Raw genomic sequence first — 19,581 nt, 5'->3', positions numbered from 1 at the left:
GAAACCTCAAACTCAGCACCATGATAGCTTATCCACGTGTCCACATGCACGCCAAGTTTCAAGGCAATCCCATCATCCCCTGATTTTTGGGGAATTTATGAAAATCGGGCACCCCATTCACACCCCTTGGGATAGCTCCGTCAATTTGCATGTTAGAAACCTCAAACTCGGCACCAGGAGAGCTTATCCATGTGTCCACATGCACGCCAAGTTGCAAGCAAATCCCATCATCCCCTGATTTTTGGCGCGGCTTAAACTTTTTAACTCACCCCAAATCAAGTCCCATTCTACAACTACGTCAATTTGCACGTTAGAAACCTATCCTTTGGTCCCATGACAGCTTACCCATGTGTCCCCATGGACACCAAGTTTCAAGGCAATCCCATCATCCCCTGATGTTAGGGGAACTTTTGAAATTTGAACACTCCAGTATGTCAGGGATTTAAAGTTGCAATTGCAGACAGCTCAATGGGGCCAGTTCCAAGGCAATCCCAACATGCCACGAGATAACCCTAAATCTTCTGGCACATTTGAAAAAGGGATTATTGAATTTGATAAAGTCTAAGTGAGCGCAGGAAGGACTTCTCCCCTGAGTCAAAGCAAGACACATACACCATCGCTGCAAGGCGGGAAGGGGAGAATTATTATTATTATTATTATTTATTTATATAGCACCATCAATGGAAAGCAGGCAGGCAGCATGCATTGTAGTGCCGCAAGGATGGCTTGAGCACTAACGCATAGCAAACCAACCCATAAGTGGGCGCAAAGTGAGGCAAAGATGGCTGGTTGTTTCTTTCTAAGCCAGCAGTTACGCCTTGAGGGGCACAGAGGAGGACGATTGGGAGCAAACCAGGCACCAGGCGGGCAGAGAGGCAGGCAGAGTAGGCGAGGAGTCAGTCCTGGCAGATGCCCCACCACAGCAGCACCCCGGGGGAGGCGGGCAGGCAGGCAGGCAGGCTGCGGGCATTTCTGGGGGCACAAGGAAGTGATGGCTGGTTTCTAAGCCAGCATTGCAGTTAGTCACGCATTGCAAACGCAAACCATCCCAGCGAGTCGGTCACCGAGGAGGACAGGCTAGCAGAGGGGCAGGCAGAGTGACATGTCATAGATCTAGTATTGGGGAGGAGTCAGTCCCGGCAGATGCCCCAACACAGTAGCACCCTGGGTGGGCATTGGAAAACGCCATCTTGTGGGTCAATACTTCCCCCACCCCATGTCCTGCAGGGTTGCCTGCCTAACCCTTGTGGGGATGGGAGATGGAGAGCTTAGAGTGGCAGTGCCAGCAGCAGCCTTCGGCTTTCCCCTGGAACCAGTCGCCTTGCCCGCCTCTTTCCCCAGCAAGATCGCCTGGTGCTGCCTATGAAGATGCATCTTCATGCTGCTGGTTCCATAATGCCCTGTCGATGAACCCCTGCTTAGGCTGAGTTTGCAGTGGCGACAGACAGCAAAGCGGGGATCCGCTCCCAACTCAAAGTGGTCCCACACGATGCTTGTCTTTCGTTTCTGTGGTGACACCACCAATTGCCCGCCTGAGCTCTCTGGTGTTGCCACAGAAACAGGGGTGTGGGATGAGACTGGGGAGAGAGCCTCGGCCTGCTGCTGCTCCTCCTCAGCCCCCACATCCTGGAGGCCCACCGCCTCCTCCTCCTCCCCCCCCTCCACTGTGCTGAGGACCTCGTCTAGGTCCATCAGCGGGCTCGTGGGCTGAAAGGAGAATGAAGGAGTTGGGGATACTCCTCCTCCTCTAATGGCACTGCTGCCACGTGCCTCTTGCAAACGGGCACTTTTCCCATTCCCACCCTCAAAAAGAGAACGCCGGGCACAAGTTGCAGAAGAGAGTGGCTCTGCCTGCTGCTTGTCCTGCTTCTGTTTTGGAGCAGTCAGCCAAGGAGTTGCCCGTTTGAGTTTCACAGGAGGAGAGGAAGCCCTGCTGGCAGACTGAGCCTTGCTGCTTTCAGCACGCCTGCTTTCTCTTTTCATGATGACTAACAAAATATTAATACTACTAATACTATGTATAAGGTACTACTAAGAATATGTATAAGAAGAATATAATATGTTTAAATGTAGGGAAATGGGACAAGAACAATAAAATATACTACTACTAATATGTATGAGAATATACTACTAAGAATATCTACAAGAATATAATAATATGTTTTAGAATATTACTAATAAATGTAGGGAAATGGGACAAGAAATGGGACAACCACTACTATAAGAAGAACAAAATATGAATACTACTACTAATATGTATGAGAATGTATACTAATAGACTACTAAGACTATGTCAAAGAATATAATAATAATATGTTTAAGAATAGGGAAATGGTGTGCGTATGCTTTCCCCAAAATGCTCAATCTGTGGCTGCCTGTTGAACTTGACAAAAGCAGCCCACTCCGTCGAAGTTACACAGAGAAGAAAAAGAGAATCCAATTTTTTTGGTATATTTGGTATATAGAAGATAGAAGGAAACACAATCAGGATTTAAGAGAGGGGAGGGGGAAAAAGAACCAACCACTACTATAAGAAGAACAAAATATGAATACTAATATAATATGTATGAGAATATATACTAATGGACTATGTGAAAGAATATAATAAAATATGTTTAAGAATATAAATGTAGGGAAATGGGACAAAAAGTGTGTGTATGCTTTCAAAAGAAAGCTTTCACAAAAGCAGAACAGTCAGGCTTTAATACAGGGAAGGGGGGGGCAACCAACCCAACCACACACTCCAAAATTCAAAAATAAAGTTTATATTAAATCAAAGTAAGGGGAAAACACAGGGCAAACTAAGCTACAAGTCAGAAAGAAGCAAACAAACACACACACGCGCCAAACTAAACCTATATTAAATTAATCTATCTCCAAAGCAGGAGCACTAGCTAAGTAAGTGTTCCCTCCACGAACGCCAACCCACAAAGAGACACAAAACAGAAAGTTCTCAGGGTGGGTCTGCCTTAGTCCCCCCTCCAACGCTGGGATTGGAGGAGGATGCTTTCTGAGGAGATGAATTCTCATCAGGATTGGGAGTTGAATGTGCCTGTCATCGCTTCCAAAATAATAATAATAATAAAAAAAAAAAACCCAAACCCCGATTTTTAAAAAAATATTGCACGTGAACCACAGCACGCAGAAAGTTGAGAGTGGTCTCAAAATGACCCCCATCCACGACTCTCTGTGCACAAGAATTTTCAGAACGATAGCTTAAACCCCCCCCCCAGTTATCCCCGATTCTTTCCCTCAATGCAATCCTATGGGCGAAAAGCCGAAACGCCGTTTGAGCCCTGCGGTTGACCCGATTTTTAAAAAAATATTGCACGTGAACCACAGCACGCAGAAAGTTGAGAGTGGTCTCAAAATGACCCCCATCCACGACTCTCTGTGCACAAGAATTTTCAGAACGATAGCTTAAACCCCCCCCCAGTTATCCCCGATTCTTTCCCTCAATGCAATCCTATGGGCGAAAAGCCGAAACGCAGTTTGAGCCCCGCGGTTGACCCGATTTTTAAAAAAATATTGCACGTGAACCACAGCACGCAGAGAGGTGAGAGTGGTCTCAAAATGACCCCCATCCACGACTCTCTGTGCACAAGAATTTCCAGAACGATAGCTTCAAAAACAACGTAGTTATGCGCGATTATTTGCCGCAATGCAATCCTATGGCGAAATGTTTTCAAGATGGCGACCGGAGCGCTCCGACTGAACTCGGAGCTCCGAAAAATGGTCGCTTCTCTTCGCCTTGCTTCTAGGGGGTCCGCGGTCCGCTCCTACTCCGCCTCTGGGTAAGGCGGAGCAGGCCAATCCGCTACTGCTTCTACGCTCCTAATCGGAGCGGAGCACATCCCTACTTTTTATACCCAAGAAACCCCAGCTAAATAGGAACTTATTTGATTCTACCTGGCTGTTCCTTCTGCAACCCCCGCCTTTGCACCCAAACTGATTAGCTCTGCCCCTTGAGAGACTCATGCTATTGTACCCAGTAACTGCTTTAAAACTCTAAGGGCAAATTAATCTTTACTTTGCACCCTTTTTGAATGTGCGATTTGCCTACCACCACTAATCCAACAACTTTGTAGCTTTATTGGTATGCCATGTATAGAGTGACCATATGAAAAGGGGGACAGGGCTCCTGTATCTAACAATTGCATAGAAAAGGGAATTTCAGCAGGTATCATTTGTATATATGGAGAACCTGGAAGCCCTCTGTAATAGGGGTCTTCATCACAACAGTTAAAGCTGCAGGTAACCTGCCCTCTTTTAAATCTGGTCATTCTAGTATAGCTCCTGCAGCTTTAACTGTTGTGATGAAGAGGGAATTTCACCAGGTTCTCCATATATACAATTGACGCCTGCTGAAATTCCCTTTTCTATGCAACTGTTAAAGATACAGAACTGTTAAAGATACTGACCTTTTTCATATGGTCACCCTAGTCATGTAGCTATGAAAAAGGTGAAAGGGTTAGTTCTGCATAATCTCCTTACAAAAAGCCTCTGGACTTGAATTTTAAGAGTTCGAGGAACAATGTTAGGCTCAGTTATACTTCTGACAAAGGTGCAATGAAAATAAATGGCCATGGTAAGTTTAGCTGATTAGATTCTTCAGTTTGCTTAATATACTCAGCTTAATATGCTTGCAAACTTTATATTTCCATAATGTGGAATTTAGAATGTTTTAGAGCAGGCCTATTTTTTCTTTATAACATCAACACAGCAATATCATCAAGGACATGGGGAGGGGTTATGTCTGGGAATGTGCCCTTACCACCCATGCAGGAAAAATCCAGATGCTGCTTCCCTGTCCTGGCCACCCACCATCATGGGCAGCAAGACCACAGTGGGGCAGGAATGCAGGAGTGGCCCTTTAAATGTCCCTGCGTCCCTTTGAAGCCACATGATAGTTGCAGGATGTGCTAGAGTCCTGTTGCCATGGTGTCAGGGATGCAACTCTGCCTACAAGAAGTCTTGTCAGCAGCCAGAGACCTCTTGTGAGATGCTTGCAGGCAGCACTATATATGGCAGGCAGGTACGGGTGGAAGGCAAAGTAGCTCAGCCATTCACTCCACTTCTCAGAGACGAGTAGGAAAAGCATGAGCTGAATGTTTATTAACCCTCTTACCCTCCATTTCTGAGCCAACAAGGGAAGGAAAATCCAGAAGACCAAATAGGAGTCAGGCAGCAGCCACATTTAAGCCTCCTTGCCATTGGTGGAGTAGCTTTAAAGTGCCATTCCAAAAAGAGGGTGGTTGTGGTTTATAGTGGTGGAGGTTGAAATTCTTTTTATTTAATATTTTGTATTTCATCCTTCCCTAGCCATGGCTGGCTGGGGAATGCTGGGAGTTATAGTCTAATACAATGGAGGAGAACCAGGCTAGTGAGGGTTGATGTATGTTGAGTTGCCTTCCTGTGGGGATAATGTATCTGCAGTTTAATCAAAATCCTGCAGTAAGATAATGGATGGGAAATGACTCGTTAATTCAACCACAGCAGAAATTTTCTTTTTAGGCCTCTGGCCTTAGTTGACCAGTTCTTGAGCAGCCTATTCAACGGGCTTGATTAAGACATGATCAACAAACACTGCAGACCTCAGTTCTATGGCACGAAGTGTATTTTTAACTGTTTTAAGCTGGCAATCTTGTTAAAGGATTTTGCACATGCAGCTATAAACACATGACCGGCCATGATATCTCTGTCTGTTTAATAGTGATTAATTCTCACCATCTGAGGGGTTAAACTGGTATAGAGATGTTGGCACAGGGATTTTGTGATGCTAAAGCAAGATTCTCTCATAACCATTCTTCATCCAGACCTCATGAAACTTAGAGTAGACACACTGAAATCAATGAGACTAAAGTTAGTCATGATTATTACCGGGGCTTCTGTTTCATCACAGCACTTCAACTAACAGCTTGGGAGGTCTCAGGAATTGCAGCTTGTGTTTACACCCATTGTTTTTCATTTCTCTACCTTCCCCAACCTGGTACCCTGCAGGTGTTTTGGACTACAAGGCAAAGGGAATGAGGAGAGTCTTCTTCACTCTCCTTGTTCCTCCCCTTACCTCCCTTGTTGCATGACTCAACCAGGCCCCTTCACAAATCCCCACCATAGAGATAACTTTAAGAGAGACCCATTAGTTTCTTCCAGCAATATCAGTCCAATTGGGTTGTGAACTTCCTTTGTCAACTGGGCTGATAGTAGCAGAGTGATCCCCCTGGAAAACACTCCAAGGAGACAGCTTGCAGTTGTTTCTAATGCCAGCCCAAACATCCCAGAAATACCCACGGGGACAACTGAGGTCTTGACTAGCATACAGATATTGTGTCTAACAGAGAGAAGCCAGATTTACCAAAACTGCTGTATTGTGTAGTTGCTAAAAGCATGAGCTTGAAATGGCTGTCACACATAAGATGAAGCAAATTTGTTCTATGTTGCTCCAGGAGGCAGAAACCAAACCAATAGGTTCAAATGACAAGAAAGTGCATTTCAGCTAAATGTTGGTAAGAATGTCCTCATGGTATGAGCTGTTTGACAGTGGAATGGATCATCCTGGAAGGTGTTGGACACTCATTGGTTAGAGGTTTCAAGCAGAGGTTGAAAGCCACCTACCAAGGATGCTGTAGCAATGGATATCTTTTGAGGCCTCTTCAGACTCTTTGTGTCTCATCCAAAGGAATGAGGATACAGCACAGGCCAATTATTTGATTATACTTGCTTTCAACAGTACTCAATTTACAAATTCTTCAATGTAGAAAGTACTTTTTTTGGGTACTACTAATACTACTGCTAAATGTACCAGATACTACAGCAATAACTGCTGCAGTTTCTGTAGTTGCTGAAGGACTAACAAGATAAGACAGTATTCACGCAATTAGCAGTTGCATGGATGGCTTTTAAAGACCAGACACAGAGGTACCTTTAACCCTCTGCCTCTCACTATGATCTTGATGTGGATTGGAAACGCCACAGCTTATGTTTGCATTGAAATAAAAGCTCCCATGTGCACCAATGGATGTTTTTCTTCTAATGCAAACAGTAGGTATGGGGCTCCCAATCTGGACTATGACCACACAGGGGGTGGGAGGGGCAAAGGAGATCACTTTTAATCTCAGAGCACTCTAAATGTCTATGGAAAAGATCACTGTGTTGACCTGGCATCAGAAGACTAAAAGCGAGAAGAATGAAATCTCCCCCTGCTCCTGCCACACACACCCTGTAGCAGGGAGTTCCAAAGCCTCTATCCTAGCCTTCCCCAACCTGGTGTCCTCCAGATGTTTTGGTCTACAACTCCCAGGATTCCTGACCATTGGCAATGCTGGCCAGGGCTGATGGGAGCTGAAATCTAAAACATTTGGAGCTCACCAAGTTGGGGAAGGCTGTTCTACCCAATACTAGGATCCTAATCTTAATCCGGGGGGTGGGGCAGGCCCATTTACTTTAATTCACACAATTAGCAAGTACCATCTCATCTAGGTTTGACTGCTCAGCAATTAGAATCCTAAGCATTCCCCAGCTGACACTCAACACTTCTGTGTTTAAAATTTGCAATCATGAGGACTGGAAAATTGTGGTGCTACTTTTTTTTTTAAAAAAAACAACACGAAAGGGAGAAAAGCAGCCAACAACCTTGGGCTACCAAACTGTGCACCAGACAGCTGATTCCATAGTCGTACAGTGTATCTATGGCAGCATAAGATATGCCCATATGCTGAGGTTTTGCTACAATTCATTTTGCTCCCTCTCTAGTTTTTTAATCATTTCTTTTATCTGCCCTTTCCACTAACACTTCCCCACTGAAACACCCACTGCACTCGAGAGGGAATTAGAATTTCTAGCAGCATTTTCCCTCACAACAGAGTAGGAAATCATCAGCCCACAGATCAGATGCGCTGGCATCTGTGCCACGTTTCATTCCTAAACAGTTTAAGATAATTACAGCCCCACATTTAGATTACTTGAATCAACACGCTGGCACAAAAGCAACAAATGCGTTCTCTAGCTGCCCTTCTATATTCCACCGCAGGATATTGGCTCTGGATAACTGATCTCATCCCCAAGGCTGACTTACTGTGGATGCATCGCAGGTGCATTAAAGCATGAGTGAAGAAGGCAGAGCACTACACTAGATATGTTAAAAAAGGGTTTAACGGAACAAACCTCCCTGTAATTCTTTATTCTAACCAGCGCTCCAGTTCAAAGTCTGACAAAATTATCCATTTGAATCCAAGCAGATACAAACTGGGATTTTGCTTTTGTTCTCTAATTAACAATTAAAACTAATAATGCTAAGCTTTCATTTAATTATTATTTTTATTTCAATGTTTCACACAACCCAAGTGTAATTTCTATTATTAACCCACACTGCTACTTTTATACATTCAGTATAAACTTGGGCCATTAAGCCTATGTACACTAGCTGCTGGGGGTCATGGGCAGGAGGATACAGTTGCATGTCCTGTTTGTTGGTTCCAGATTGAAAGCTGGTTGGCCACTGTGTGAACAGAATGCGGGACTGGATGGACCCTTGGCCTGATCCAGCATGGCTCTTCTTATGTTCTTACTAACCAGCTTGAGACATTGTGCAGCTGTTCCATCTATTTCTCCTTAAGGGTTTTTTCCCCCCATTAAAGTAATAGTTGGAAGCAGCAGCAGGAAAACATGAGAGGGTCACAAGGAGAAGACAACAACATCAGACCCTCCTGGAAGTTAGTGTGAATGAGGTAGGGTGATGACATCTGTAGCGGAACTGCAGAAGACCATTGTTATTTCAAGGAGTTAGAGTTGCATACCTAGCTTTTTCTCAGGTCTAAATTTCCTAATGGGCCTGTTGGTTTTAGAGGTCAGCTATGTCCCCCCCCCCCTCATGGTTTACCAGGGTGAATTATCCATTTGAGATTGTACAGATCGATGCTGGTTAGGGTAACCATATGAAAAGGAGGACAGGGCTCTTGTATCTTTAACAGTTGCATAGAAAAGGGAATTTCAGCAGGTGTCATTTGTATATATGGAGAACCTGGTAAAATTCCTTCTTCATCACAACAGTTAAAGTGCAGGAGCTATACTAGAGTGACCAGATTTAAAAGAGGGCAGGGCACCTGCAGCTTTAACTGTTGTGATGAAGAGGAAATTTCACCAGCTTCTCCATATAAACAAATGACACCTGCTGAAATTCCCCTTTCAAAACAACTGTTAAAGATACAGGAGCCCTGTCCTCCTTTTCATATGGTCACCCTGATGCTGGTAGATAAGGCTCTGGCAATTTCTCAAGGTAAGGTCACTTGTTAGCAGAGCAGTTGGGATGAAAGTTATCTATGCTGGGTCACTGCCAAAGTCATTGGAGTAGAGCTTCAGGATAGGGGAGAGGTTGATATGGGTACAAAGGTTAGGGTGACCATATGAAAAGGAGGACAGGGCTCTTGTATCTTTAACTGTAATGTAGAAAAGGGAATTTCAGCAGGTGTCAATTGAATAGGGTGAAATTCCCTCTTTATCACAACAGTTAAAGCTGCAGAATCATAGAATCATAGAATAGCAGAGTTGGAAGGGGCCTACAAGGCCATCGAGTCCAACTCCCTGCTCAATGCAGGAATCCACCCTAAAGCATCCCCGACAGATGCTTGTCCAGCTGCCTCTTGAAGGCCTCTAGTGTGAGAGAGCCCACAACCTCCCTAGGTAACTGATTCCATTGTCGCACTGCTCGAACAGTCAGGAAGTTTTTCCTGATGTCCAGCTGGAATCTGGCATCCTTTAACTTGAGTCCATTATTCCGTGTCCTGCACTCTGGGAGGATCGAGAAGAGATCCTGGCCCTCCTCTGTGTGACAACCTTTTAAGTATTTGAAGAGTGCTATCATGTCTCCCCTCAATCTTCTCTTCACCAGGCTAAACATGCCCAGTTCTTTCAGTCTCTCTTCATAGGGCTTTGTTTCCAGACCCCTGATCATCCTGGTTGCCCTCCTCTGAACCCGCTCCAGCTTGTCTGCGTCCTTCTTGAATTGTGGAGCCCAGAACTGGACGCAATACTCTAGATGAGGCCTAACCAGGGCTGAATAGAGAGGAACCAGTACCTCATGTGATTTGGAAGCTATACTTCTATTAATGCAGCCCAAAATAGCATTTGCCTTTCTTGCAGCCATATCACACTGTTGGCTCATATTCAGCTTGCAATCTACAACAATTCCAAGATCCTTCTCATTTGTAGTATTGCTGAGCCAAGTATCCCCCATCTTGTAACTGTGCCTTTGGTTTCTATTTCCTAAATGTAGAACTTGGCATTTATCCCTATTAAATTTCATCCTGTTGTTTTCAGCCCAGCACTCCAGCCTATCAAGATCACTATCTGTCTTCCAGGGTATTAGCTATCCCACCCAATTTGGTGTCATCTGCAAATTTGATCAGCGTTCCCTGCACCTCCTCGTCCAAATCATTAATAAAAATGTTGAAGAGCGCTGGGCCCAGAATTGAGTCCTGCGGTACCCCACTCATTGCCTCTCCCCAGTTTGAGAAGGTTCCATACAAAAGAAGCCCTGCCCTCTTTTGTATCTGGTCACTCTACTATAGCTAGTGTAGCTTTAACTGTTGTGATGAAGAGGGAATTTCACCCTATTCAATTGACACCTGCTGAAATTCCCTTTTCTACATTACTGTTAAAGACACAAGAGCTCTGTCCACCTTTTCATATGGTCATCCTACAATAGTGTATATGGGTCCAAAGGATCCTCTCAATTCAGAACCTCAACCCAGGCTGTTTTGGAACAATGTTGCATAGCCAGGCTGCTAGAGTGCATTCACCACTGATCAAGGGGGTTCCCAGTGACTCAAAGAATGTATGCTTTATGATCTTGCTTTGTCATGTTCTGCTTTAAACTTCTATTTTGTTAATTAGCTTTTGCTTATCAAATCATTAACCTTCACCCATTAGTTTAATGGCATATAATTCTGTCAGCTGTCTTGAACAAGTCTATTATTGAAATTGTTTACTGAAATTGTTCTTAGCTGTTTAAATTGTTTTAAATTTTATATGTTAAAAGTTTAGATTATGTTTTATCATCATGTAATGTTTGTATAATATGGTGTAATGTTATGGTTTGTAAATTTTGTGAATTGCTGTGAACCGCTCAGAGAGCTTTTGTGTGGTGCCTCTTGGACACCCTAACGTCTATTTAATAAGGGATTGTCTAATTTGGCTAATTGCTGGTGGTGTAATAAAGCTGATGCTTCTTTTAAACATATGCTTTTGGCAATATCCAGTAGTTGCTTGTTTTGGGAAGGAGGTAATTGTACAGGTAAATTTTGTACTGGAACAGTCTTTAATGTTCACTCTTTTAATTTATCTACCTGTTTCATGGACATTAAAAATGATCGGTGGAAATGGATTCTCCATGTCCTCTTGGCAGCTAAAAAACTGATATTACAACATTGTAATGATAAACACTCACCTTCTTTAATGCAATGGGTTGAGGATCTTAGAACACTCTTAATATTTGAACAGGTGGTATATGGATGCCACCTTCAAATGGATACTTATTTGGATATTTGGTCCAATTTTGTTGAAGCCGATGTATAATTGTTAGAAAGTTGAATTCATTCCATAAGTATTCATTGCTATGGATATATACAAATCCATGTACATATATTAAAAACTGGGAGGAAAAGGGTTTTGCAGGTCCATGTTGAGGATCCCTCCATGGTATTATCGTGCATGTGTGCTGGGTTGGGGACCTGTGATCTAGATTGTGTCTGCTGCCCTTATCACCAATCTGTATAGATTGATAATCTCTTCTTTACTGAGCCTACCCACTTAACAATTCTATGCACCAAGATTCTCTATGCATGATTTTCACCAAGTATGCCATTGATTGCACATAGACTCTCCCCTATTCTGGCAATCAAATTCTGTCTTATAACCCTATGCAAGGAAGGAGAGTGAGCACAAGGACTCAAACTGCATCCCCTCTATCTCCTTTCTTATCACCCTCATTATGTTTAGGGTGAATGCCTGAAGCAGAGAGCTTTTCTGTCTGTAAAGGATCTCTCTGCTTCAGAAGCTTTCCCTAAACATGACAAGGGCAATGAGAACAGAGAGCTCTACACATGGAACAGTGAGATGTACACTCTTTAATAAATAATAAAATGACACCACATCATGCCAGCCCTTTTCTAGTTTCATTGGCTGCCAGTCTGGGCCTGATTCAAAGTGCTGATATTAACATTCTAAGCCCTAAACGGCTTGAGGCCAGGCTATCTGAAGGAATGCCTTCTCCCATTTGTACCAGCCCAGACCCAAAAGTCATCTTCAGGGGTCCTTCTCCATGAGCCACTGCCAAAAGAAGTGAGGCAGGTGGCTACCGGGAGGAGGGCCTTCTCTGCTGTGGCCCCCCGCCTGTGGAATGAGCTCCCTAAAGAGGTTCGCCTGGCACCTGCACTATACTCCTCCAGCCACCAGGCAAACCTCTTTAGGGAGCTTTTTATTTTCTCAGCATTTTAACATTCTATCAACTTAATTTTAACATTCCTGTTTTAAATTTGTATTTTAAATCTATATTAATTTCTGCATTGCTGCTTGATTATATCCTGGTTGTGTTTTTATACTGTATTTTATATTATGCTTTTATACTGTTTGTTTTATATTTTGAATGGTTTTTATGGTTTTAATTTTTGTAAACCACCCAGAGAGATTCGGCTATTGGGTGGTATAAAAATGCAATAAATAAATAAGAAGTGCCATGCTGGATCAGACCAAGGGTCCATCTAGTCCAGCACTCTGTTCACACAGTGGCCAACCAGCTGTTGGCCAGGGACCAACAAAGCAGGACACGGTGCAACAGCACCCTCCCACCCATGTTCCCCAGCAACTGGTGCATATAGGCTTACTGGTCTGGATACTGGAAAAGGTATAGATTGTGGGTGAGCCAAGGCAAAGTAATCTGGGGTCTAGATTTGGCCCAAGGGTTTCCAGATGCATACCAATATGGTATTAATATTAATCAAAGTTGGATTGTGGGTTGTTGTGAGATGTACTTAAAAGATAGGAAACAGGAAAAAAAATGGAAGAGTAAAAAAACCAATAGAAAACAGAGGGAGCTATGCTGTTATGTAAGCAATACTTTCATAACAATCCTTATGGAAAGTTCATATTCTGTGCTTCAGTTGCCTGTCACAACACTATGCACTCCACAATTTACTTCATAATAGCTCAATTACAAACTGATTTCTGACTAGGGCTATTTCCAGTCATTGTCATTTTTGCATGTGTGACATGACTAGAAATAGCCCTAGCCAGAGATCAGTCCATTGTGTCTCATTTCTGCATCAACCTATGATTTTTAAAACACACACACACACACACAAAAACACCTAATATTTTAAATGTATTTTCATAGAATCATAGAATAGTAGAGTTGGAAGGGGCCTATAAGGCCATCGTGTCCAGCCCCCCACTCAATGCAGGAATCCACCCTAAAGCATACCTAACAGATGGCTATCCAGCTGCCTCTTGAACGCCTCCAGTGTGGGAGAGGCATGAAATGCACATTTTATATGCATTTTGCCCTAAAATATGCATTTTACATGCATTCTGGTACATTTTAAAAGATTAGTATTCAGATAATTTAAAGAAGTGCAGAAATCAAAAGATAACTGTATTCTGAGCCATGTAGTACTCCAGGAAATGTGAATCAGGTTGGCTCACTTAAAAATGTGAATTAAACAAAATCTTCAAGTGTTCCTATTTCTCCCTAGTCAGAAAAATATCAGTTCTTTAAATATAAGATAACTTTATACCCTTCTACCAAACAAATATTTCAAATCAATGAATACCTTTCAACTAGTAAATAGCTTTTCAGATTAGAATGACATTTGTGCATTTTATGACATTATCTCTGAATTAACAAATATTCAATGGAAAATCATCAAATTTTCAGTAATTCTTCATTGTTAGAGAATTTTAAGTAATTGTTCAAGTATTAAGATTTTTAGAAAGGCTGGCTTTTAAGCATTTGGATCTTTTGCTTAAATTTCCTTAAAAAAAATAACTGTTGGGAAAATGTAAATTGACCCAGTGAGTAAAGTGTTTTTAAAATTTCGTAATGAGCCAAAAGAGCCTTGCTTGGCAGGGATAATTGATGAGATAGCAAACCCTTCGCAGGCTTGAGGGGAGAGAAAAATGACACTTGTGGTACAATATTGGAGTCATTAAATGCCAAGACAGAATTAAAGAGGATGCAAAGTGTGAAGGATAATCTTTTGACTACTCAGCGGTATAATCATAATCAAGACACTGACATAGCAGCTAAACTGGGGCATGGGTTCATAAGAAACAGGGTTACTTCGTTGGACAAACAGAATGTAAGGGGAACAAAGGGAACATGTAAAATGACTCTGGAGTTTAACTAGGAAGGAAGCAGTAAAGCATGGCAGCTGCATGCTATGCAAGAGATTGAACTGTGTTACAACTTTAACTTGAAATTACAAGAGACAAGGGCCAGATCCACACCAAGCAGGATATAACACTTTGAAAGCAGTCTGAAAAGGTATGTGGGATGTGTTTGGGTCCCAACAGTTGTCAATGCTATTATAAACCATTATAAAGCAGTAGTGTAGATCCTATCAAGGTGTTGTTGCCTCTCTATGTTTTGTTATCTGTTCCTCCACCTATTTTTATCCTACCTTTCCTCCAAGGACAATTTGCAGGGTTCTCTGCTGCCTGTGTTATCCTTACAACCACAATGTGAGATAGGCAAAGCTCAGAAAAACAACTAGTCCAAGGCCACTTAGCATTAGGGATGGATGTATCTCTCTGTTTTGCTTTCTCTCACATTCAGTTTTTCTTTTAACCTCAAGCTCTTTTCAACCTGTTTATAAAATGTGTGAATTTGTTCTTACCAAGTTGTTATCAAACAACAAACTGAAGGAAATTCTCATCCATCTGCACAGGCCAAGTTCAATAGGTGCAGCTCTTCCTAAGATGGAGAGGACTATGTTGTACGTCCTTTTCATGTAAGGTGGTTCACCGCTCTAGCTGTCAATGAACTCCAATTGTTATAGCAACCAATTAGTAAGAATGTTTCTTCAGGAAATATATGAATTAGGGCACAATCCTATGCATGTTTAGACAGAAAAACATCCTACGACTCCCAGCATTTCCCAGCCAATGCTGGGAGTTGCAGGATTTCCCCCCTCTGTCTAAGTATGCATAGGATTGCACTTGTAGAATCTTTATTTAAATCCATCCCTTTCCTTTGGTGAGTTTCAACAGTCTGCTGTGTTACCCCAAGCCTCCAGGCATTAAAAGTTCAAGTTCCTAAAAGGCACGTGACAAGGAGAAATTCTGTAATAGTGTGGGACACATGTTGTGGTGACTTGGGACCAAACTAGATGCAACTTCAACCACATGAGTGCAACCAGGGTGTACATCCTTTCACATTCAAAAAGACATCTTAACATCAAGGTGTAGACAACAGCATCTGATGGCTGATAATGTGAGATGGGGGCAGGCCAAGACAATACATAATGCAGTGACATCATATCACATGTTCAGTTGTGAAGGAGAAGAATAGCAGTACTGTGTTTCTCATATCATCTAGCGAACCTCTAAGATACAACACAATGCCTTGTATCCTGTATGCCTCACACTTCCAAGCAACTTTCTTTGACTAATCACTGGCATCTCCACAGCCAGCCAAGAGAAGCCCTTCCGTGCCCTCCTGTCCTCCATACTGAGCAAAAATGCTAAGTAAAAGTATACAAAAGAGTAATTCTTGGGAAATCCCATTCTACAATGTCTTCGAAAACATCTTCCAAGTGTGATGTAAGATTTCTTTTTCCTTTTCTTTTTCAGGGTAGCATTTAAAGTAGGGACATGGATTCAAATCAAGCCTGAATCAAAACTAATAGTGAACCTTTTCCGCCCATGAGGTAGAACAGAACCTGAACTGTTTTCTGAAAGACTCTGTTGAACCTGAACTGGAACAGAACTTCCCAGTCTGAAAAATAAACTTTGTAATGTAGATAGATTCTGCTTTTAAAGATGGGTGAATCTGTCCGTTACTTTACCTCACATTCTAATTTTTAAAATTTCAATTTCTTTCCCGAATATGAAGAACTTTGCAAATTTTGGTAAATTCTTATAACAAAATTCTCATGCATCTGCACCAGCCAAATTCAATAGATACAGCTATTCCCAGTATGGAGACAACTGTGACATATCTCCCTACCTGCTGTATAGCTCTTAAAGATGAGGAGCCTGTTAGAAAAAAAGAGGTAGGAATCGTAACTAAACACCAACATGGCTGAGAACACCAGGGCCAGTTCTACACCTTGTGTCAAATCATTATGGTAACACTATATTCCTCTTGCACATCTATACCTCACAGGACACACAATGGCATTCATTGCAGTATTTTTGATAACATAGAATAAAGAGCAGGAAATAGCACTTTGATAGCAGTAGTGGCATATGGAATGTGTCATGTGCCCCAACAATTATCAGTGCACTTCAAATCTGCTATAATGCAGTAGTGTAGATCTAGCCCAGGATTCAAACCCAGACTTTTAAGAGAAAATCACCGAAAGCCCTGAACCTGGATGTCAGTTTTGGGTTTTCCCCCATTGAATGTTTTTAATCTCAAGTTCTTTTTGTCTGTAATATGGACAGACAAAAATTCTCATCAAAAATTCTTATCAAAGCCAAACTGAAACTAAATTGTCACCTATCCTTACTTTCTTGAGAAGCTACCCTATTTCTTCAATTCTAAGACACACTTTTCCCCCCATATAAACATCTCTAAAAATGGGGTGCGTCTTAGAATCATGGGTGTGTCTTAGGTTTTTTTTTTTTCTGTTGGTGGTACTGAAATTAGTGTGCGTCTTACAATCGATGGCGTCTTACAATCGAAGAAATACAGTAGTTCTGTACTAGTCACTACATCCTCCCTCCTGTGAGCATGTACACATACATGTTTTCATTCCGGGGATAATGAGAAAGATAGCAGCCATTATCAGAAGCTTCATCTATGAGCTTTTGGTAGATACTAGGAAGGGAACATGTTCAATCTAATCTGTGGCAAGTACACTGATGAATACTTAGCTAGGCCCAATTGAAGGATCTGGTTCTTATCTGTAAAGCAGGGGTGAGAACTATGTGAAGTGAAAGCATTTATGGCAAGGAGGAGGGCTTTTACTGCAATTGCTCTGAAGAACAATTTTCCCAGTCAAGTTCAAAGTTGCTCTATTCTGGCAGGCTTTTGAAGAGGGGATGGAAAAACTATCTCCTTTGAAAGGCTGTAGAGAGTGACTATTGTGGGCCTGTGTTGTTGCTGTTGATTCTGTAGTGCAGCCTATCCCAACCTGGTGCCCCCCAGATGTGTTGGACTACAGCTTCCAGCATCCCAGCCAATGCTGGTTGGGGATGCTGGAAGTTGTAGTCCAACCCATCTGAAGAGCACCAGGTTGGCCCTGATTCAAGCACTGCCTGGTATGGTAAGCCATTACACTGCAAAGTCCATTTTGCTGATTGCTTGTTGGTATGTATTGTTGTATTTATTGTTTACATGTTGCTGGAAGCTGCCTTGGAGAGGTTAGGTGTAAAATGTGTTAAACAATTGAAATAATAATAATAATAATAATAATAATAATAATAATAACTTACGATCCAAGCGCTTCCATAAAAATGAATGTTTTTCTGATGTTGCTGGTCTGTTTCTTCCAGGAACCGCCCTCCTCCACCTCCTCTTGATTGCGACCCATCTTCTCCAGAGTTGTAGCTGAGAGTTCTGACAGGATATAATCATGGTGACAGAAGGATTTTTTTAAAAAAATGTAAAGAATAAAACACACTTTGCTTTAGTAGTTGGAACACACACTTACTAATGCTAACCTGTTAATGTATTCTCACATTTTTGAGTGGCAGATTTCTGGCACCTTTCAATAGGCTCTGTTATCATTTGTAGGTAGCTTCTACAACTTAATTCCCTACTTTGCTCTCTAGCTTTTCTTCAAACTGCATCCCTGAGGAGGTTTAAAAACAAGGTTTTGGCCTGCCCTCTTCCCTGGGGGAAGCTTTCCTCTACCCTAGGGGAAGCTGTGTCCCTCCAGATGTTGTTGGACCATAAATCCCATTATCCACTATAAAGCAGTACTGTTGATCCAGCCTAAGGTACAAAGCAGACATGATGTTGAAGTACCTTGGATAGCTCTACTGGTCACAGCTATACCATACATGTCAGAGGGCCAGGACCCAAGAACCATCAGGATCAGATGGGACAACCAGAAGGAAGGACCAGGACCAAGCCAAGAGTCATGACTGAGAGTAAGACCAGAAATGCAAGGCACATTAGAACTCAAGTACACCTTGTTGCTTAAGAAAGGTTCAGCTATGAAAGGAAATCGTTTATATTCCTTCTTGACCAGAAGGGGCCGATGGTCATCCTGGGTGGGTGGAGCCAGGCTAGATCTGAAAAGTTCTTTCCTGACAGGCTGCAGTTACATGGTTCGCCACATGGGGCACTGGTAAACAGTTCCTAAAACCTGGTACGTCCAACACTAATAAACCCCAGCAGGAGTTTCAGCACAAATATAAAGGCTAAAAATTTAAAGGGACAGGTCAGTTACATTGTCTACAATTCTAATGGAAAACCTATGCCATGACAGAAATGTCCCACCAGAAATATTCTGTGTCTTAGTACTTTACCTTAAAGCTTTACTTCACCCCCATCAGAAATTTTTATATTCAGCATATCCTGATTGCATTGTGAAAATACAAATATGGTGATTCAAGGACTTCAGAAAGCCCTTTTAACATCCCTTTGACATTATCCAGTCCACCAGTCCTGATCCAGGGGGCAAACAGGCACTTGGGCCAAAACAAGTTGCCCCTCTCTCCACTGCATTAATTGCCCGAAGGCTTTCAAAACAGGAACATGGAGTTATGATGTGTAATGCTACCATAATTTCTGTTGAAGGCTGACTCATATTATTCCCTGTGATAGAATGTTAAATTGATACCACAAAAGATATTAAACCTGTTATTTATACACCCGGACTCCTCACAATTACCATAGTAAATCAATTTTGGAAACCATCGCATAGAAAATCCTGATTCCGTTCTCTTTCAATCTTGTCACAATGCACCATTATAATTAGGTATGCTATTTCTATTAGGATAGCTCTCTAACATTTTCATGTTAAATGCACAGCCTAGGGATATTAGATGCTAAGACAGTCATTTAAATGCCAATGATTGTAGTTTTTAGTTGCTTATAAGAGTTGTAGGATCTCATTGTGGCTGCACTCATCTAATTTAATAGCCTACCACTAGAATTCAGACCAAACACACATAAAACTAGACAGTTTCTAGAGTGGCAATTTGCATAGAATTAATGCTCCAAGGAAAGAATTAGTAGAACCAACCCGTAACTTGACAGAGTTAAAGTTGCCATCAAAACTGGAAGTAATTAAAAATCCTGACCATAAATGCTCCCAAATGGGAGGCTTAGATTTCTTGTAAGTGAAAATATAGGCTGCATCAAAACATTAGGACAATCAGAAAGGCATATAAAGTATTATTTATACAGGGTGA

At 42.1% G+C, this 19,581-nt stretch overlaps 1 protein-coding gene across 1 annotated transcript in view; it reads right to left on the bottom strand.

Annotated features, from left to right (window-relative positions):
- CAMK1G (calcium/calmodulin dependent protein kinase IG) overlaps positions 1-19,581 on the bottom strand; it is a 64,233-nt gene that overhangs the window by 30,406 nt on the left and 14,246 nt on the right. The window contains exon 3 of the mRNA XM_063119462.1: positions 17,653-17,776. Within this exon, the coding sequence (XP_062975532.1) occupies positions 17,653-17,776 (124 nt within the window). The remainder of the gene's footprint in view (positions 1-17,652; positions 17,777-19,581) is intronic.

The sequence above is a fragment of the Elgaria multicarinata genome, chromosome 1 (assembly GCF_023053635.1).
Source record: "Elgaria multicarinata webbii isolate HBS135686 ecotype San Diego chromosome 1, rElgMul1.1.pri, whole genome shotgun sequence".
Taxonomy (NCBI): Eukaryota; Metazoa; Chordata; class Lepidosauria; order Squamata; family Anguidae; genus Elgaria; species Elgaria multicarinata.
Note: the sequence above shows the minus strand (reverse complement) of the source record. Positions and strands in the feature narration are given on the sequence as shown.